At 36.9% G+C, this 22,418-nt stretch overlaps 1 protein-coding gene across 5 annotated transcripts in view; it reads left to right on the top strand.

Moving 5' to 3' along the window:
- Window positions 1-22,131, top strand: part of LOC122027580 — a 90,742-nt gene extending 68,611 nt beyond the window's left edge. For 2 of the 5 annotated variants that reach the window (XR_006124466.1, XR_006124465.1), the window contains 6 exons: window positions 17,013-17,067; window positions 19,101-19,226; window positions 19,320-19,433; window positions 21,179-21,292; window positions 21,369-21,503; window positions 21,718-22,131. Coding sequence is in view for 2 of the 5 variants with exons in the window: in XM_042586565.1 (XP_042442499.1) it covers window positions 17,013-17,067; window positions 19,101-19,226; window positions 19,320-19,433; window positions 21,179-21,292; window positions 21,369-21,434 (475 nt within the window). In the remaining 3 variants the exon portion in view is untranslated. Of the gene's footprint in view, window positions 1-17,012; window positions 17,068-19,100; window positions 19,227-19,319; window positions 21,293-21,368; window positions 21,529-21,717 lie in introns of those variants that run through there. The other 3 variants (XR_006124464.1, XM_042586566.1, XM_042586565.1) reach the window with 3 other exon arrangements.
- The last annotated feature ends 287 nt before the right edge of the window (window positions 22,132-22,418 follow it).

The following is a 22,418-nucleotide window of genomic DNA, read 5'->3' as shown; positions in this document are numbered from 1 at the left end:
TTAGTGTTGGCGCAGCTGACGACGAGGAGCAACGGTGGGGCGTCTCTTTGGATCTCTTAGTTGTTGAGAGGGTTGCCCAAAAGCGGTATATAAGGCGTACCCAGTAAAGCTTACAAGTAAACCAGATATAAAGATGGCGATTAGGGTTGCTATTTCCATTTTTAGACAATTTCAAGATCACAACACAATGGATCTATAATAAGATCGTTTATTTACAACTACAACGAAATGGTATACAAAGTCAACAGATCTCAACCAATGATTAAATAAATAGGATTTATGGCTACACAAACTGTTGAGGATAGTTCTAGATCTGGGCCAAGACGAACTACCGTAGGGAATTTATTGAAACCACTGAATTCGGAATATGGTAAAGTAGCTCCGGGCTGGGGGACTACACCACTAATGGGGATCGCTATGGCCCTATTTGCGGTATTTCTATCTATTATTTTGGAAATTTATAATTCTTCCATTTTATTGGATGGAATTGCAATGAGTTAACTCCTCGTTCTTCCTTCCAAGGTCGAAGCCAAGAGCTCTCTCTCCCCCTTTCTTGTCTTTCGCCGAGACCTCTCCTTCCCCCTTTCTTTTCTTCAGCCGAGAGCGCTCCTTTCTCTCTCTTTTTTTTTTCCTTTTCACCGCCCCTCTTATAAGAACTAAATCCTAGGGTTAGGTCCATTCCTCACCAATTGGGCCGAGCCCATATGTCCATTAGTTGGTTATTAGCAATTTAGCCCTCCCCCCTTTAAGTAAAATAAAGAGCCTATTATCATGCTCCCCTTGATTTTTTTTTTTTTTTAAGTCGGGCCTTACAAATCCTCTTCCCCTTAAATGGATTTCATCCTCGAATTTTTAAAGTTACCAATTAACTCCGGGTAGCGGTCTCTCATGTCAGCTTTTGTCTCCCAAGTAGCCTCCTCATCAGCGTGGTTCAACCACTTGACCTTGACCATCTCGACCGTCCGGTTTCGTAGCTTCCTTTTTTGCCGGTCCAGTATCTGTATGAGTCTCTCCTCATAGGATAGATCTGGGGTAAGTTGTAGTGGTTCGAAATTCAGCACGTGGGAGGGATTCAACATGTACTTGCGCAACATTGAGACATGGAACAAATTATGCACCCCTGCAAGATTAGGTGGCAAGGCCACTTGATATGCCAATGTTCCCATCCTGTCTAGGATCTCGAAGGGTCCAATGAATCTCGGGTTAAGCTTACCTTTCTTGCCAAATCTCATAACATTCTTCATCGGTGCTATTTTCACAAAAACGTGATCACCAACTGCAAATTCCAGATCCCTTCTCCTTTTGTCAGCATAGCTCTTTTGTCGACTTTAAGGGGTCTTCATTCTCTCCCTAATTATGGCTACTAGGTCCGCCGCATGCCTCACGATTTCTGGACTCACCTCTGCCCTCTCTCCTACTTCATCCCAATGGATGGGGGATCTGCATTTCCTTCCATAAAGTGCCTTGTAAGGAGCCATGCCTATAGATGACTTATAACTGTTGTTATAAGTGAACTCCACAAGCGGTAGCTTTGATTCCCAGCTTCCTTGGAAATCGATCACACACGCTCGTAGTAAGTCTTCTAAATTTGTATCACCCTCTCGACCATATGTTTGGGGATGAAATGTTGTACTAAATAATAGTTTAGTCTCTATGGCCAAATGCAAACTTTTCCAAAAAGGCGAGGTGAACCTCGGATCTCTGTCCGATGTTATAGAAACGGGAATCCCATGCTATTTGACTATTTCTCGGATATACAACTCTGCATACTGAGTCATGGAGAAGGTTGTCTTCATTGGTAGGAAATGTGCCGACTTAGTGAGTTAATCGACTATCACCCAAATGACATTAAAGCCTTTCACGGCCTTCGGTAGGCCCACTACAAAATCCATTGTGATGTTTTCCCATTTCCCCTCAGGAATTGGAAGTGACTTAAGTATCCCTGTTGGCCTCTGATGTTCTAGTTTGACTTGTTGACAAGTTAGGTATTCTGATATGAAACGCGCGATGTTACGTTTAATACTTGGCCACCAATAAAGTAACTGCAGGTCCTTATACATCTTTGTACCCCCTGGATATATAGAATATTGATTATTATGAGCTTCTGTTAAAATCTCAACTCTAAGTGAGTCAACACCAGGAACCAGAGTCGACCCCGGTATTTGACAATACCATCTTCGACTGAATATAAACTCATACCCTTAGATTCATCCTTCTGTATCCAATTCTGTAGCTGCCCATCAATAACTTGTCCTATCTGAATTTTGTCCCTCAAGGTAGGCTGTACGGTTAGAGTGGTGGCCACTAGCATATATCTCGAGGTTAAATCCTTGAATTTCTGTCTGAAGAGGTTTCCGTACTGATAGTTGTGTGATGACTGCTCAAGGCATCAGCAACCACATTAGCCTTCCCGGGGTGGTAGCTAATATCACAGTCGTAGTCCTTCATAAGCTCTAGCCATCTTCTCTGTCTCATGTTTAGCTCTTTCTGGGTGAAGAAGTACTTTAGGCTTTTGTGGTAGTAAAGATTTTGCACTTCTCCCCATACAAATAGTGTCTATATCTTAAGAGCAAACACAACCGCTGTCAGTTCAAGGTCATGGGTCGGATAATTCTTTTGATGCACTTTTAATTGCCGGGACGCATATGCAATGACTCGATCGTGCTGCATAAGAACCGCGCCCAAGCCTAGCTTCGAAGCATCTGTATACAACACACTCCCTGTCTTGATGACATAGCTAAAACTGGCACTGTAGTAGCGCTTGCTTCAACCGCTCAAAGGTGTCTTGACAATTAGCTCCCCATATAAACTTAGCATTCTTCTTCGTCAGGGCCGTTAAGGGCATTGCAATGGAAGAAAAGCCCTTGATGAATTTCCGATAGTAGTCCGCCAAACCCAAGAAACTGCGTATCTCGGTTGCATATTTAGGCTGGCCATCCTCTGACTGCCTCGACTTTAGTAGGATCTACTTCTACCCCATCCTTCGAAATAACGTGGCCCAGGAATGCTACTTTCTCTAACTAGAATTCGCACTTGCTGAACTTTGCAAACAACTTTCGGTCTTGCAATACCTGCAAAGCAATCCTCAAGTGTTGACTATGCTCCTCCCTGCTCCTCGAATAGATCAAAATGTTATCTATGAATACAATAATAAACTGATCGAGATACGGTTGAAATACGCGATTCATGAGATCCATGAAGATCGCTGGGGCATTTGTCACTCCGAATGACATCACCATAAACTCATAATATTCATATCATGTCCTGAAAGCCATCTTGTGCACGTCCGTTTCCTTTACCCTCAGCTGGTGGTATCCTGATTGGAGATCTATCTTCGAGAATATTGACGCCCCTTTCAACTGATCAATTAAATCTTCGATTCTTAGCAAAGGATACTTGTTTTTCACTGTCACTCTATTTAATTCCCGATAATCGATACAGAGCCTCGTACTTCCGTCCTTTTTTTTCACAAATAACACCGGTGCGCCCCTTGGAGAAAAGCTTGGGCGAATGAATCCTTTATTCAGTAGCTCTTGAATCTGATCCTTCAGTTCTTTTATTTCTGTCTGAGCGAGTCGATACGGTGCCTTAGAGATTGACACGGTACCCGGTATCAGCTCAATGGAAAATTTCACCTCGCTTTCCGGAGAAATGCTAGAGACATCCTCAGGAAATAGGTTAGGAAATTCTCGGACAACTTCGACATCCTCCATCTTCTGGCCGACTGCATCAAGTATCGAAATAATATTGGCTAGAACTCCTTGGCATCCCCTCATCACGAGCTTCCTTTCACTGATGCAAGAAATGAGGTGCAGCCTCTGTCTGTTCCTGGCTGCCTAAAAAATAAACGGCTCCCCGCGGGGTGGTCGGACGGACACTAACCTCCGCCCATTCAACGATAACCAATCCATTCCCAGAAGAGTGTCAAACTTAGGCATTGGCAACACAATGAGATCTGCCTGAACCACATGCTCCTGCAGTCTAAGCTCCATGTCCTTCGCCATCTTGGCAGATAACATCTGCTCGCCAGAAGGTCCGGTGACTCTAAATTCAATCCCCCTATCTTCTGGTAAGATTCCTAGTCGCTTTACGAGAGCCTCAGATATAAATGTGTAGCTCCCGAATCCAGCAAAGCATAGGTAGCTACACCCGCGATGGATATCCTACCTGTGACAACAATACCATTATACCCATTTAAGCATAATAATTTCCGAAAATTGCCCGTTAAGCGCCTTAATGTTTTGAATCGATCAAATTTCCGCCCTTATTATGTTTGGAGCTCTATATTTCTTGTCTATATTCCGATTATTGGAGGTCCCATCTCAGATCATGTAAAAATTCGAGACATGCAATCCTAAATCGCCCATGCTTAACATTTTATGCGATAGGTAATAAATATATTAAATTAGTTGGATTACCTCTGACAAGCGTAGTGTCTGGCTCTACTTCCTTGGCATGCATCACAAATGCTCGTCCGATCACCGGTTCTCGCAACTTTGGGCATTCTTTAGCTTTGTGCCCGTCTCCTCCACATTTGAAGTACTTGTAGGTACCCCACAGACACTGGCCATAGTGCTAGCGATTGCACTCCTTGCACAATGACTTTTCCTTTGTCTTTGGGGCAGTTGCTCCATGTGGTTGTTGCTTCTTTTTCCCTTGAGGCTTCGATTGTCCTGTCCTTTCTGTGGTCCGGTATATGACTTCTTATTCTGTTGTTGTTGCTGTTGTGGAGGAGGCCTCTTCCTCTGCACTTCCCACTCGATATCTTTCAAGGACTACTTGGCTCTGAAGGCTCTAGTGACAGTGTCCTGGTATTCAGTCGGATCGGCCAATAGAACGTCTCGGCGGATGGTAGGCCTGAGACCATCCATAAAGTGCCTTAATTTTTCAGTAATATCATTTGCAATTAGGAGCACAAAATGACATCCTCTATCCAACTTCTTGACAAACTCAACAACAAACAAGTCTCCCTGTCGGAGACTCATAAGCTTCCTCTTCAACCTTGATCTCACATCAACGGTAAAATACTTTTTGTAGAAGATCTCCTTGAACTCCTCCAAGGTCAGGGTATTCTGATTAACTCCCTTTTCAGCTCCCTCCCACCATAGAGAAGCATCATCATATATGACACATCGAACTCTACAATGTCAACCATATCCATGTATCAGAATATCACCTCCAAGGATCGGATTCACCCCTCATCAACAAAGGGGTTAGTAGTGCCAGCAAAATCCTTAGGGTCAATCCTCCTGAACTGCACATATACGTCCTCCTGTTGTCCCCTATGGGTATTACTAGTATGCTGCTCCTGGAGTCGAGCCATTCCTTCCAGTATACGGGTAGCAGCATCTGGTAGCGGAGATGGGGGATCAGGCACGGCATGTCTCTCCTCCTCACGTTCTCCTCCATCATGGCCCTCTTCCCTACGCCTTTGATAGACCCGTCTTGGAGGAATACCTGCACATATCATCTGATCCCACTCGTAACCATCTTACACTCATTCGAAACATTTAACCGCCTAACTTTTATAACATATAAGCATTTAAATTAAACATATACACTTCAAAGCGGTAATAACTCACAGACTTGGAGCTCAGCTCTTGAACTTCCCCGAACTGGCAGTACACATCCCTTACAAGATCCTGGTTTTGATACCAACTGAAACGACCTTAAGTTTTTTTTTGTTTACATTCCATGCACCATATAACATTCCAATAAATAAGAAACTATTTGTAATTAATAAACTAGTCAAACATCCTGGGGATCTAAATTGAGTAATACTTTATTCTCTCTAAATCATAAATGTTGTTTATTTATTCTTTATGCGGAATCGGAAGGCCCTCGGGAGTGTACTGTCCAGCCCAGTTTGGTCAAGGGTCCAAGCCTCTAACGTCGTCTGTTTCTTCACCTGCTACAAACCAAACCTAGTCAGTTTAACTGAGCACCTCCAAATCGTAGCAGCAAAATTCCTTAACCAGTCGCATGCATCATTAAATCTACCTTTACTTGGAATTTATTGTCAAACATACAAGTAAGCATGCATATAGGCATTTTTCCATAAAACATTAAACTATGAGTATCACACAACATTATTTTGAGTATCCTTCAATCATTACATTATGGAGCCTTTTCCTTTAGCATTTATCGTATATCATTCTTAGGTGGAGATGCATTAGTCATCCTTTATCCTTTGTTTAACCATGGTACCAGGTGGCGGGGCATCAGCAACTCTCGTCATTGGGCCGTGGCCAAATATGAAAATTTGATGTTGGGATCCCCTGGGGCCTTGTCCCGTAAACGGGGTCTTTCTGGGGCCTTAACCCTCGTAGAATCTCCTTTAATCCTCCTCATTATTTTATATATATATATATATCCTTTCCATTAAGGTAATCATGCATCATAATTCTAGCATATCCTATTAGACTACGTAAAGTCTAATAAACATGCATATCATTAAACTTCGCAACGCTCAATAAATATGCACATCATTAATCTACAAAAAGTCTAATAAACATATATAACATTAATCTACATAAAGCCCAATAAACATGCATATCATTAATCTACAAAGAAGTCCAATAAACATGCATTTCATTAATTTACATAAAGCTCAATAAACATGCATATCATTAAACTACATAAAGCTAAACAATCATTTATAGTACTCGTTTATTTTATTATGTTGCGATTACTCATGGCAATGCCACGACTCCTATCTTCCTCGGATAAAATGGTGGCCAACTATTCGTCAAAACATGTTGTTCACTCTTCCCAACAATCATCCGAAAATATGCTACATACTACCCTCGAACATCCCTCGAAATATGCTGCCCATGATCTCAAACAACCATCCAAAAATCTGCTACATACCACCCTCAAGCACCCGTCAAAATCTGCTACACACAACCTCAAACAACTTTCTAGAAATCTGCTATATACCTCCCTCGAGCACCTCTCGAAATCTGCTGCACACGACCTCGAACAACCTTCTAGAAATTTGCTACATACCTCCCTCAAGCACCCCTCGAAATCTGCTGCACATGACCTCGAACAACCTTCTAGAAATTTGCTACATACCTCCCTTAAGCACCCCTCGAAATCTGCTGCACACGACCTCGAAGGCTTTACACACGACCTCGAACATCCTTCCAGAAATATGCTACGTACCCCCCTCCAGTACCTCTCGAAAACCTGCTGCATATACATGTTCAAAGACAGAGAAAGAAAAGTCGAAAACCTAATGCATTTACAAATTTAAAGGTATAGAAAGAAAACCTACTATATTTCATATTCAAGGTGTAGAAAGAAAAGGGTTTAAGAGGTGCCTTGCTTCGAGGCTTGGTGTTGGCGCAGGTGATGACGAGGAGCAACGGTGGGGCGTCTCTTTGGCCTCGTTTGTAAGTATTTAGAGTTTTTTTTTAAAGGATGGAGGGATTGAGAAAGATGTCTTATATAGAATATAAGTGGGATGATTTGAAATGAAGTGCTAGGTGTTTTTTTGATCGTGAAGTACCTCTAAAAACTTAAAAGAAAATTTTATTAAATAATGGTGAAACCTGCTATGTTCTATGGAATTGAATGTTGGGCTATAACGCAAGCACATGAGCAAAAGATGAAAGTTACAGTGATGATGTTAAGGTAGATGTGCGGATATACAAGATGGAGAAGATAAGAAATGAAAAATATTAGAAGGAAAGTCGGGGTTGCACCTATTGAAGGAAAACTCTAGAAGGCACAAGATAGTATAGATATGTAAATATTTTAGTTAGACGATGTGAAACTATAACAAATTTTCATATCAAATGAGGAAGAGAAAAGTCAAAAGAAAAACTTGATTAACAACAATAAAATAAAATAAAATTTATTAAAATATAAATGATGATATAGTAGGGGATAGAGCCTAGTGACGTAGAAGAATCTATATAGCCGACCTCACTTAATAGGATAAGGTTGGGTGGTAGTTGTTGTATTAAACTAATTTCACTCTACTTACATATCCAATTAACACATTAGAATATTACCTATACGTAACACATTAGAATATTACCTATACGCATACTTAGTTATAGTCACTTGTAATGATTACAACTATTATTATATCCAAATGAGTTATAACTCACATTTTAATATTAGAGTTCCAGGTTAAAATTTTTATTCAATATAAGGTTAACTCCAAGGTTCAAAATCTCGACTCTTATTGAAGTTTCGAACTTTGACTAGAAAGATATTGTTTTTGTAATGTATCGATGTTTCGATACATAGTGCTAGTAATGGATTGATGTTGAAAAAGGAAAGAGATAAAATGATTTTAATTATTGTACCATGCTGGGTGAAACGATTGAAATATATCATTCCAGCCGATGTTTCAATGCATGGTGTCGATAATGGATAAGAAGGAAGAAGATGAACTGTAGGAAGGAGTCTGGGTCGAGAATGGTGACCCCGTCTAGAAGCGGTGAGCTGTGGACTATTGGTGACGTGTTGTTGGTGTCTGGACCAAGTCGTCATGACCAGGAGGAAGAGGGGGTGAGCTGTCTTTTGGGTTGGCTGAATCGCTGGACCTCCAATAAATAACCAAGCACAAAGTATTCCGTTAATAGTGCTTGCAAGGCTGCTTGAAGACAAGAAAAGGTAGACAGAGCGTTAGAGGGAGTCCGAGTTTCCCAGGCTTTCGACTTCGTTGCTCAAGTCAGTCTTTGGTGATAGGAACGAAGAAGATAAACAATGTAGTAAAGTCATAAAATATGTGTGTATAGTAATGAGTATCCAGCTTGCCTTGGCCTACAGGGGCAGTGCTTTTTATAGCACAAAGGAGTGATGTGTCACATCCGTGGATGTCAAAGGAATGGTGGACTTCTGACAAGATGTCATGTCTTGGTAAGGAGGGTGTTCCATTGTTGTATCAAGAGGTCATATCACCCATATCTTGCACCGTGGACATCTTATGGGGATCACGATATGTCACATATCACATGCGTTTGGACATCCACGTGTTCTAACAACTCAGGTATTCTGACAACCTACGGGGCGGGGGTCCACGTGCTGTTATGGATATTTGGGCCTAGGAGGCATCAGTTGGAGTGGAGGTGAGCCAGAGCATCTGAGCCGTAGAGCCGGTCCGACATGAGCTGGATATTCGATCGGGGAGCTGAGCCCTTAGGTTGGTATAAGACAAATTGCAGACTAGCAAGTTGGTTATGTAGGAAGACTGGCGGGTCGTCTCGGGTCGGCTCGGCTAGGAAGATTGGCGGGTCGGCTTTATCGGGAAGACTGGCGGGTCGGCTCGGATACGAAGGCTGGCGGGTCGGCTCGGAAGACTAGCGGGTTTACTCGGCTTGGCCAGGAAGACTAGTGGGTTGACTTAGCTGGATAAAGATAGTATCGTTGACCTCCCTTGATCTCACTCAGCATCTGATTGACTTTCGTTGCATCCGTGGCAATTTTTCATACGCACCGTATCACAAGCCTCCCATTCATGTCTAGTCAAAAGGGAAACGAGTCTGATTACCGAATGATTTGCTTGTCGTGACTACCGACAAAGTGAATAACTCAATCTTTTGACTCTCAAAAATCCGTAGAGTTGGGGAGAGAATATAAATAAGAAACTAAGCTCCTTTACTATGCGCTGTGTTTATCGAAATTGTCTAGAGTCATTGTGATGACAATGAGTTTTTTGACATCGTCCATCTTCATATTCCAGATCAGGCATAGTATTCTCCACGAATGGCCCAAAATTTGATCCTGTCTGGAAGCGGTGAGCTGTGGACCACCGGTGATGTGTTGTTGGTGTGTGGACCAAGTTGCCATGACTAGGAGGAAGAGGGGAGTTAGCTGTCTTCTAGGTTGACTGAATTGTTAAACTTCTAAAAAATCCAAGAATAGGGAGCCGAAGGTGGTAGAAAGTCTCTGTAAGGTTGCTAGAAGACAGAAAAAAGGTAGATGGACCATTAGAGCGAGTCCAGGTTGCCCCGACCTTCCACTATGACGCATAAGTCAGTCTCCTGCGATAGGAATGAAGAAGATAAATGATGCAGTAAAGTAATCAAATATTAGTGTATGTAGTAATGAGTATCTAGCTTACCTTGGCTCGTGGGGGCAGAGATTTTTATAGAACGAAGGAGTAATGTGTCACATCCGTGGCTATCAGAGGAGATGGTGCGTTTCTGATAAGACAAATTGTTGTTATGGATATTTGGGCCTAGGAGGCATCGGTTGGAGTGGAGGTGAGCCAGAGCATTTGAGCCGTAGAGCCGGTCCGACATGAGCTGGATATTCGATCGGGGAAAAGTCTCTGTAAGGCTGCTAGAAGACAGAAAAAAGGTAGATGGAGCATTAGAGCGAGTCCAGGTTGCCCCGACCTTCCACTCTGACGCTTAAGTCAGTCTCCTGCGATAGGAATGAAGAAGATAAACAGTGCAGTAAAGTAATAAAATATGAGTGTATGTAGTAATGAGTATCTAGCTTACCTTAGCTCGTGGGGGTAGAGATTTTTATAGCACGAAGGCGTAATGTGTCACATCCGTGGCTATCAGAGGAGATGGTGTGTTTCTGATAAGATGTCATGTCTTGGTAAGGAGAGTGTTCCATTGTTGTATCAAGGGGTCATATCATCCATATCTTGCACTATGGAGATCTTGTGGGGATCACGCTATGTCACACAATCTACTCCACGTGTTGGCCCACGTGTTGTTATGGATATTTGGGTCTGGGAGAGGCATCGAGTCAGAGCGTCCAGGCGTTAGAGCTGGTTGGACATGAGCTGGATATTTGATTGGCGAGTTGAGCCCCTAGGGTTGGTATAGGACTAACCCCAGACTGGCGAGTCGGCTTGGCTTGGTCAGGAAGATTAGTGAGTCTGCTCAGTTCAAATGGGTCAGCTCAGCTCGGTTAGGAAGACTGGCGGGTTGGCTCAGCCAGGAAGACTGGAGGGTTGGCTCAGCTTGGAAGACTAGCGAATCGACTCAGCTTGGAAGACCAGCGGATCGGCTTGGCTTGGCTCGGTCGAGAAGATTGGTGGGTTGGCTTAGTCAAATAGAGATGGTCCTATTGACGCCCTTGACTTTAACCCAGCTCAGTATTTGATTGATCTTCGTTGCATTCGTGAAAGCATTTCATATTCACTGTATCAAATGGTTTTGAATCTTGTATCATGTTAGGCAAAACGATCAAAATATATTATTCCGATAAATTACTGAAACTTGATACCACTTAGTACAGATAATGTTTACATCCTTTGCTTCATCTTCTTCCTCCTTCAACCTTCAATATGACACCCGCATCATGCATCAGAGCATTGGAATAGTATCTTACCGATGAAAGATTGAAACTATGACACAACTCGAGATTGGTGTAGTGATATCGAGTTTTAGTGATTCATCAAAATGATATATTTCAACTGTTTCGCCCGGCATAGTATGAAATTTCAAACATCATGGTTAACTCCAAATCTTTCTGCCCCTCATACATGTTTTTTTTTATATATTCACTTTTAATTGACACCATTTTTATATTACAAGTAATTTCACCCTTGTCTCCATTTAAGTAAATCTACTTAATTATTACCATTAACTACCAAATCCACTTGATATCACCATTTATTTTCACAAGTAAATCAACTTAATTGTGATTTTATTGTCTTAACGCAAATAAATTTACTTTTAATTATCACCTCTTATTTATCACCAAATAAATGCAATAAGAAGTGAATCACTTGAGTGAAATTCTCAGAGTAGAAATAGCACCATCTAACACTAAGCCAAGGCCCTCATTGGTGATAAACAATGATGCACCGTTGTCACACAAAATAAACATTAACTGTGGGCAACTTATGCTACTACGTTTTAGTGGGAGGTTTGGTGCTCCTACAGAAAGTTAGTTTTTTAGTATTTATTTTCACAATTTATGTTCATTATTGTTCACTGCCAGTCTTTATACAACAATTATTTCATCTCAATTCACATTACTAACTGTGTTCTCAAGTAATTGTTATTTTGAGTACTAAGCTAAGTTAGCTTTTAATGTATGCCAGTTTAATCGTATAAGTAATCCTACTATTAATTAACATCTTTCTTACTATATATAATTCATTAATTAGTGATATTTAAGTAGTTATTTTCTTATTAATTATTAATAAATAATTCAATTTAATTAATAGTTGAACATCTCTTTTAAACTATTTAATGAATTAGTTTTTTGTTATATATATTCTCACATCATTAACCTACTATCTATTTTTTCTGTTATCAATTTTTCCTATTAACAAGAAAAATTATTAATTAACTTCTTGTTAGTTAGTATATATATAGACACACAGTTATATAAATTTTTTGCTAATTATTTATTTATAACCATCTAAGTTTATTTTTTTATTGTTATTATTTTTTACTAATGATAAGATCATATGCCATACGCGTATGCCAAGAATAAAGGACATGCTCATGATAGTAAAACATCACTTAATAACTTAATTATCCTAACAACCCAAGGTAACCAATACTAGCATAAATGGTAAACAATTCATTAACATCCTATTAAATAGATCAACTAGCATCTCGAGTTAATAGCTTGAATTCAACCTATCAAAACCTGATCAGTCCATTTAGCAACATGCAAGAAAATCTAACAAGATTAGAAGAGTAGGAACATTAACTAATTGCCTCTACATTGGTGTAGCTCATTCAAGAAATTCCAACCTCCATGAACATTGCTTGACTCCAAACTAAGTAAATCCAATCAACAACTTTTAAATAGGTATTATGGTATGATTTAAAGAGAAAAAGATACAAGAATTAAACAAACAATAGAATCAACTTAAAACCTCTTAATGAAAACATCCGAAACAAGACAAATTCATAATGCAACTTTTACTAGAGGGATGTTGGGACATTGGGAATTAAATTGGTCACCTACTAAATCACTCGATGGAAAAGCCACAAATTAATTGCAGCTAATTGGTGGGATCTTCTAGAGGATGATATATGATATCCATAGCACAAAGAAGAGTTGTTACTGAGGGAGATGAAGAAGAGCATGTGGAAGTGACCCATTGACAAAGGGGAGTGCCACCACTAGTGGTTACTTGTGCTGCCAAATGGGATCACGACCATCACCCCTTGTCATAGAGGAAAGGGAGAGAGGCCTTGGATTACTAGGGGGAGGAGAAGATGTCGACTACTACTCTAATCGGTTAACTCAAGGTCGTGATTGGGGCAACATCGTGAAAGGAGGAAAGAAGAATAAAAAATGAGGAATTATGTGGTAAAGAGAAGAAAAAAGATTTAAATAATTTTAAGTAACCCAAAACTCTACAAATTAAGCATAACTTGAATAAACCATAACTGGATTGAACCAGTTGATTGTTGATTCCTAATGTTTTTTTGGTTCAACCCTAAATTAGCGATAAATCCAAATCGAGCCCAATTTGAACTCACTCTTATTGCAATGCCCACTGGATGAACTTGTTAAAGGCAAATTTGGACTCTAATTGAACCCTAGTTGCCATCAACGCTAAATTGGTTTGTCTCTAACAAAATCAAATCATCTCGCCAAACATAAACCTAATTTATAATTAACTCTAATCTCCATCAATTCACCTAAAATAAATTGAATAATATAATATTAGAATTTAACTATTTCTCTTAATCACCCTCAATTTATTCTAATAATTTACTATTATTAAATTTTATTAGGGTTATAACACTGTATATAACTTTATTTTATCAACTATTTACATTCTTATCCTTTCATTTAACTATATAGTGAAGATCCATCTTCATAGGGTTTAGACACTTTGAGCATTAATTATCAACATAGTTTTCAACTTTTTTCATCTAGTCATATGACCAGCATTCAAAATTTTATTCCATGCGGGCGGAACGGGTGAAACTTATCGTTCCTCCCGCGCACCGAAACTGGCACCAGGCTAGCGGAGGTTTAGTCGCGTCATCACGTGCGCCAGGAAGAATCGCGCACGAACGAGACAACATGGGTAGCGTCGTCGGACGCCTCCGGTGCCGTCGGAGGTGCCGCCAGACGCCCCAAAAAGGTCGAGGGCTCCGGAGGCGTCGGGACGCGACGTTTGGCGGCGCCGCAAGTGTCACGGGACGCTTCCGGCGCCGGAAGCATCGTCGGACACCTCTGGTGCCCCTAGAGGTGTCGCCGGACGCCTCCGATGCAGTCGCGAGTGCGTTGCGGGCGCAACGCGTGCGCCCGGGGTTACTATACAAAATTAACCATAAATAAATTAAACAATTCTCACTTAACAGTGATATCTTAAAGAGGCTTTCATAAACTCTAATTAAATTATCCTAATAAAATATAAAAACTATATTTAAAATTTTTAAAAAATTAATAAATTTTATTAAATAATATTCTGAAATTATTTTTAGTGTTTTAAATTTTATTTAAAAATTCTAAAAAATTCTAAATATTTAAAAATATTCTAATAAATCAAATTTATATTCTTATATATTTTAATTATTTTATATTTTTTTTACTATTTTAAATATATATTATTTAAATTATTAATTAAATAAATAAATATTTAATTTATATGATTATTATATATAAAATAGTATTTTGTGTTAATTTATATAATTATAATTATTTAATCTGTACATTGAAAAACTATAAAGATTATCTAAGCAAAATATTACAAGAACCCTTCAATTTGATTCATGTCACTCCTTTTAAGCAACATATTATGATATTATGATGTATCAATTTTAATTTGAGTTATTAATAGATCAATTTTTTAAAAAAAAAATATATTTAATTATTTTTTCTAACAATATTAAGTTGTTTAATAATGGAGAACTTATATGAAATCAATATATAACTTATGTTTAAATTATACACAATAAATATATTTATCTAATAATTACTATATATAAATAAAAAATATCGAAACCTTATCGGCACGATACGATATCGAAACTGTATCGTTCCGGTCTGAGACCGAAACCTCCGCACGGGTCGAGATTTTAAACCTTGCATAGGACCAACATTAGTGATTCTTATGTGCTCATTCTATGTAAAAGAATTTTTAAGAGATCATTTGATGCAATAACAAATTGAACCTTCTAATCATGCAAAAGATTGAGATGAATTGATAAAGCAAAGACAACTATTTTACACAGATAAAAATAACCTACTCAAAGATAATTAATGAGATTTTATTAATCAAAAGCTGATTATTATATAAATTTTAAATGTAATATCACCTAAACTAGAAAAGAAATGTCAATAATTGGGAAAGATAATAATCCCAATAAACTCTTACCATAACCAAATCAAACTAATAAACTTATGTCAAACAAAAATGTACTAAAATTTTGGTACCTAGAATAAAAAAAATAGCAAAATCAATTATAAAATCGAATTGATTTTTTATTTCCGTCATTCTCCTCCACTTAGCTAACAAGTTGTGAGCATCTTTAATTTGGTCATTTTTCTAAAAATATGGGTACTAAAGAACAAGAGCATCATGTGAGTTTTTTTTTTCAATTACCATAGAGTATTCATCTTCTTGTTCTTTATATGCCCCTTCCAATCAGTAAGAAACTCATGCACTTTGTCCCTTCTATGTTTTCACTTTATTTTTGTTTTCTTGAAGGTTGCCTTTTCCAATGAATAAAAAATTATCTCACTTTGTCACAATGAAGATTGATGTTTATGTTTTTGTCATTGACACAGGACATGGAAGTTGTAATGAAGAGGATGAATCTGTAAGAGCATAATTTGTAACAAAATTGACATTCAAAAAATGGAGACTCAAATTAAATTTCATTTAAATTGAAAAATTGAATTAGTGTTGAAGTAAGGTAGCAAGTTAAATAAACATACATAATAATCCAATTTTCTCATAATAGTTCTAAATACAAAATGAAGATGAAGGATATTAATCCCAAATAGAATTTCTGAAGAAATTTGAATTCATTAATACAATATGATAATTCACCATATCTCCAGGGTTAAATGCATTACTTAATGCAATTCCATCCCTAATATTGACAAATATTTTTATCTGCACGATAAAACTCTCAATTTGATACATAAAAGAAAATAAAGAAAAGCTCAATATGTAGACGGGCACAAAATTTGAAATTTGTCTTTTATAAATTAATGCAACACCAAATTGAATGGAAAAATCAGTCAAACATTGGGGTGAAACTGTTGAAATGAAAGGTTAACCATCTCTATATCATATAGAGAAAAAGAATATCACATAGATTAATTAAATATTTTTTGAAAGCTGATTATTACATAAAACACATTATAAGCCCAATACAAACTAAAGCAGGAAAGAAATATCAGTAATACAAATATATCATAAAACTCTTAACAAAGTAAAAGATTCTCCTACCAAAATCAAAATCTACTAAATAAACCTATACCTATTAAAAAATAGAAAACTTTTGAAACCTAGAATAGAATAATTATCAAAACCAATTGCGAATTCAAAATTTATAATTCAACTGATTCTTATTTGCAACATGGTTAGCATTCTAAGGTGTTATTTTCTTGCTACTATGGTACAAAGAGAATATTATTTTTCACTATGAAAAAGGAAGCATTAACTTTTAGGAGGTTTTCGAAAATAAAAACTCTAAATCAAGTAACTCAAATTTTTTGAATACATCATTAGTCACGGCAAAAATGAGTTTTTGGCTTTCTTCTTTCTATATTTTGGCTTAATTTTTTTCTGTTGTACGACAACCAAATATTTCCAGGAACTAGTTTTTGATCATTGTAATGTTTTGCCCACATGCTTATCCAATATTCTCACATTTTTTGTTTTTATTTTATTTTATTTTATTTTTAATGGAAATGCTCCTCTTTGTTTCTTTTATGTTTTTTTTTTTATTGTATGAATTTATGGATGCTTTAGTTTATGATGTATTTTTTTCCTAAAGATTATTTAATTTTCATTTTTTTTTCAAATTTTTAATGGGTTTGTTATATCATTCACGGTTTATTTACTTTTCTCTAAATCCTCGTACATTTTGTGACAGTTATCAAGCTGTTGCATATATTGAAGCTTCTGCAGTCATCTATCAAGATGGAAAGGTCAGCGACTCATCTTCCTATTGCACTTTAACTTTATGATGTGTAATCATCAAGAATATTTAATGCATCAGATGTTTGTTTTTATTTTTTGTTGTCACCATGTCTGAAGGCCGCTAATCAGAATAAATATAAGGTCCCTAATCAGAATAAATATCTTGTCCAATAAAAATACCTTGCAGTTAAGAAAAAAATGGTTTGTTGCTTCATCTGTCACTTTGCCAGACTTGGTTTGGCTTCTATCTCTTCACATATAATTTATTACTCAGTTATAATTGGCAAGAATGTCTTTTCAATGCCACCAGGTATTAGTCAAATTTGTACATACCAACCCATATGTTTTGAAACATTTTTGTCGAGGCACTAGGTGCAACTGGGGGCTAAAAGGCATAGGTGCACCTGTATGGAGAGATGCACACACACCTTCATAGAATAGATGATACAGTACACATTATTGGTGCAGGGAACACTAGATGATCGAACCTGCGTTTTGATAATAGCAAAGAGTTCTAAGTCAAGTATTATTGTTGATCTAACAAGTCTAACTGAGTGTGCAGGAAAATTCTAAGTGATCTTAGGCAAAGTGAAAGTCTTAGTTGAGGCCAGGTACAATTGAACCCACTCATTCCATGTATAAATTTGATTTAGGTTTTGACTAGCCAAAATAAATTCAAATTGAGTTTTGTTTGAACTCACTTGATGATAATCACATGTCTATTTAATAGACTCTAACTAACCCTAATTTGACTTTCATTTGTCCTTTAAAATTCAAAACATTAGTTAAATTTACCTTTAGTATCTTTTTTTCTAAAACTAATTTAAAATTTATAAATTTAATAATATAAAATTTGATATTGTTCCGACCCTTCGTCAGGATCCCTCATTGGCTTGAGCTCCGTGCATTGGAGTGTCTTTTTTTTTCTTAACAATTGGCAAATATTTTTTTCATGTTTATATTATGTGAGCACACAATAAGAAAACTAGAATTTAGTGTGATCAATGTTGTACTCATTTGTATGTTCTCCTAGCTTTGATTCCAACTCAAGAAACAATTAGAGTTGACATGACACTTTGCTTATATAAAATTTTGTTTAATTAAATTAAAAATAATTTATTTATTTCACTTTTTTAGTTTATTTTATTGGAATACATGATAATTATAATATGTGTGCATTTAACATATTTTTTTAAATCTACAAAATTCAATACGAAAATATAAAATATTTTTAAATTTGAATTTAGTTTTATTAAAAAAATTAAAACTAAAATTTTCAAATTTAATTGAGTTGAATTTCTCAAATTTTATATTTTATATTTTTAGAAATTTCTTATTTATATAAGTAATAAATTTAATTACAAAATTCAAAATCTAATTTAAGCATAAAATATAATATTTTACCTCCCAAAATTTGAAATTGTTATTCAAACCAAAGGATAGTTTTGAATTATTTCAATGCTTTCAAAAGTAAAATTGTATCCTTAACATTGAAAGCTTTGAATTTGAAATTGATACAATTACAAAACTTAAAGCAGAATGTATTCTAATTTATACTCATTGATTGTTCAAATGATTTACATTATAAGCATAATCATTATAAAATGAAGAAATATATCTTTTTCAAGTGACTAGAATTAAAAAAATAAATTAAAACTTAATTGGTCTCAAGCATTTTTATATATAGGCAAAAGAAAACATATATTAACAATGTAGTTAATTATTCTAATTTTAATAAAAAAGTTTATTAAGAGATATAACTTTTACTAAGTAAAATTAATTATATAATTATTAATGATTAAATAAAACGATACCGGTACTACACGATATGGTACTGAAATGTATCATTCTGATAAAAAATTGAAATTCCAATAGTTTGAAATTGTAAACCTTGCACTTAGTTCTTAGTTGGTGTTTTGTCAATCATATTCAAAGTTTTCCTATATATTGTATTTCTGCACTTTGATGGTGGTTAATGAGAGCCTTTGAAGTTTTTACACTTTCGCATTGCTTGTTTCTGTTTTCTTTTCATCTCCATTAGATACTTATTGAGGTGGACCATCTACAAGCTGCTTCCTGTCCCTTTCTTCAAATTAAAGGAACAAATAAAGAAGTAGTTTCAACTGCAGCTTCCATTCTCAGTCTGCATGGTTCATACACAACAAAGGTTCATGTAGATTTTTATGTTGACTTCTCTCTTTCTAGCTTTGTCAAATATTGGCTGTGGTTGAGTCTCAAAATCAAATATCTTATTTGTCAGAGTTACCTCCAAATTATTCTCGAAAGCTTGCCCGATTTTGGAAATGAATCTGATGGAATTCACAATCATCAAGCTGCTAGACTGCAGGACTTGGTGGAATTTATTCAGACACAAGTAAGTTATGATCATCTTTCCAAAATAACCTATATTCTTCCTAATCTGAAGTTAACTACTCTATTAGCATATATGCTGCAATCTAACTGCACTGTAATCATGTCCTTTTACTTTAGTAAAGAATCATATTGTATGAATAAAAAATCTGAAAAAAGTAGAGAATCAATAAGATATTATAGAAGTTCCCAATAAGAATTGGCTCAGTAAACTCACTACATCCGTACTTAAGTTGTTTTCAACCCAATTGATTTGACATCTTCACACCCGAGATACAACCACCCGATTATCAAATCCCACAACCTCACAAGCAAACATCATACCCTCATTACACCATCATCCCTCTAACCAGCCTCCTTTGTCAAGAAACCCTATAACTCGGCTAAATAAAGACACCATGATGGTTTACTAGTTTAATCCACCACCACGACCCAAGTACATCTTATGAACCAAAACCCACTTAACTCCTCAGTGACCTCTTATGATTCCACTCGATTCAAAGGAAAGAGGAAAGGAACATACCTGTGATTCATCAATCAAAAGATAAATATGTTGCTATGGGTGGAAAAAGTGCTCCTTCCTACAGCCATGGAAGGTCCATGTTCACCTGTGATTTGCTGCAATCAAATCATTGGAAATGAATGACTCATTTCCAACAACAAAGATCCATGTCTCTACAATATGAGCATGCACAGAGCTTAAAGATTGCAGCAAGCTATAGAAACTTATGATATTTCTCACACAAGGAAGCCGAGAAGCGTTGCTACACATACAGGAGGAAGGGGGAAAAAGAGGGGAAGGGGGTTCATCTGCCACTGCTGTGATGGTTTTTGGGCGATGAAAATGATGGCTGCAGATGAATTTGACTGAACAAAGAAGTGGCAAGCATCAATCACTGGCAGCACTTCTGTAGGTGGAAGGTGAAGGTGCAGTGATGACAGTTGCTAATGGTCACAAGCATTGATGCAATGTAGGATGTTAGCGACGGAGGTGTGCACTGCAACATCAGATGATGGACTGTAGTGGCAGAGGTTAACAATGATGGTAGTACAACCAGCAGCGTTGATGAGAATTGCAAGCACACAAATGAGCAAGAGAGGGATTGAGAGTAGGAGGCACTTGAGTGCACATTGGGGAAATGACAATGATTATGTCTATAGAGTTATCCACTTAAACCCACTCAAGCTAAGCGGGCAAACTAGTTCAATTCTGGTTCAGCTAAAACAAATTGATCCCAAAAGCACACCCAAATCAAAATTCATCATCATCCAGCCTAACTCCAAATTGAATCCCAAGACCTAAAAGTCAGCATTAAAACTTGTTTCAGATTCAAATACTTATAATTACCAACAAATAACTCTCAAATCTTCTATTAGGTTTAATAAAATTCTGATACATTACACTAGATCTCCATTAACAAAAGTACAATGTCCTAAAGGAGATCTTTCATCATGGGAGGCATCACATACTTCATACAGCATGCACCTATGATGAGTGCTTTGACTATGGGCACCAATGACGTTGCAGCCGTAATGAGCCACCGTAAACCTTGAGACTCTTGCTCCCTGTTGATAATTCTCCTTGTCCATATATGATTGTTAGAAATGGCATTGCCCTTGCAAAGTTATATATTTGCATGTGTCAAAGGACATAGATACTGAAAGATGAAAGGCTTGAATGGAGGTTCCATTTTCATGTATTCCAAGCTTTGTTATTTTCTTGTCATGCATATTAGTCACATGGTGCAGGCAGGAAATCTAAACTATGACGTATCAACAAAAGAAATTTTGCCAAGAGATGCCATATTCGAAGACTTAAATTGTAGGATCAGGAAGCTGGAAAGATGGAATACGATCAACATGGTAAGTTCCATTTATGTCGACTACATTTCTTCTAGATGTATGGGCCAATTGGCCTCAAAGCTCTGGATTTCTACAGGTGTTTTGGACTATTCTGATGTCTGCTATTGTTGGTTATTCCTTGTACCAAAGAAAGCGTCACTAGACAAACATGTTAACCAAGTTGACTGATTAATTTCTCAACAATTTTTTTTCACCCTGTATGCATTTAAAGGTAAGAGAATTATGCAGGTGCTATATGAGCTTAACTTGTAGATTTTCTTCTTTTTCTTTTCAGTAGCTTGATTTTGAACAATGTCTACTACTTCGTAATATCTTTTTCCCACTGCCAATTTGGAAAATTCTGGCATTTGCTGAACTGAGCGGACCTTGTATTTATGCTGGAGAATGACTTCTGTTAATCTCTTTGGATAAACAACACTTTGTAGGAATTCATTCAGCATTCACCAATCACAGAAGGCTGAGTCATTATTTGCCAGTTACTTGGCTTCCAGAATGCTGGAACATATATACTTTACTGCTGATCCACCAATTGGCTGTGGAGAATACTAGAATTAAAACAGATCTTCATTGAAAGAGAACTTTGGTTTTACATTTTTAGTACCAACAAAATGTAGTTTCATGACTGGCAAAAAATTAAGTTATAATTTACATATTTAGTTTCCTCGCTGAATGTGGCATGTAAATTAATTGGACATGATCATAGCAGGGCCACAAGTTTATTTTCTTTTTCTCGTGTGTAATTAACGATACGGGACTGTTTGTAACTAATTATAAGCAGTGTTACAATGTAAATGGTTATCAAGGTGTTTCTCAAATCAATTTGTTGCTGTGAATTGAAATTGTGTTGCAAGCTTTTGTTGAGGATATTATATTGTCAGTAAGGGGGTTAGTGTTAATCTTGTTGGCCGTTATTAAGAACATTAAGGATTTTTTTCTGGCCATATTGTAATCTTTCATAGTGTGATTTTCTGGCCATATTGTTTTCTGCACAATTCTGGTCGATCAGATTCTCTTCTAGTTCATCGATCTTTTTGTCAATCGGGATCTTGATTTATCTTAATTGATTGATTTGTGTTTGACTTAGACTTGTAATCTAAGTCTTTGTTTTTAATATTTGTTATTTTAC

This window comes from Zingiber officinale, chromosome 10A (assembly GCF_018446385.1).
Source record: "Zingiber officinale cultivar Zhangliang chromosome 10A, Zo_v1.1, whole genome shotgun sequence".
In the NCBI taxonomy this organism is placed as follows: domain Eukaryota; kingdom Viridiplantae; phylum Streptophyta; class Magnoliopsida; order Zingiberales; family Zingiberaceae; genus Zingiber; species Zingiber officinale.
This window is presented reverse-complemented; position numbering and strand designations above follow the sequence as displayed.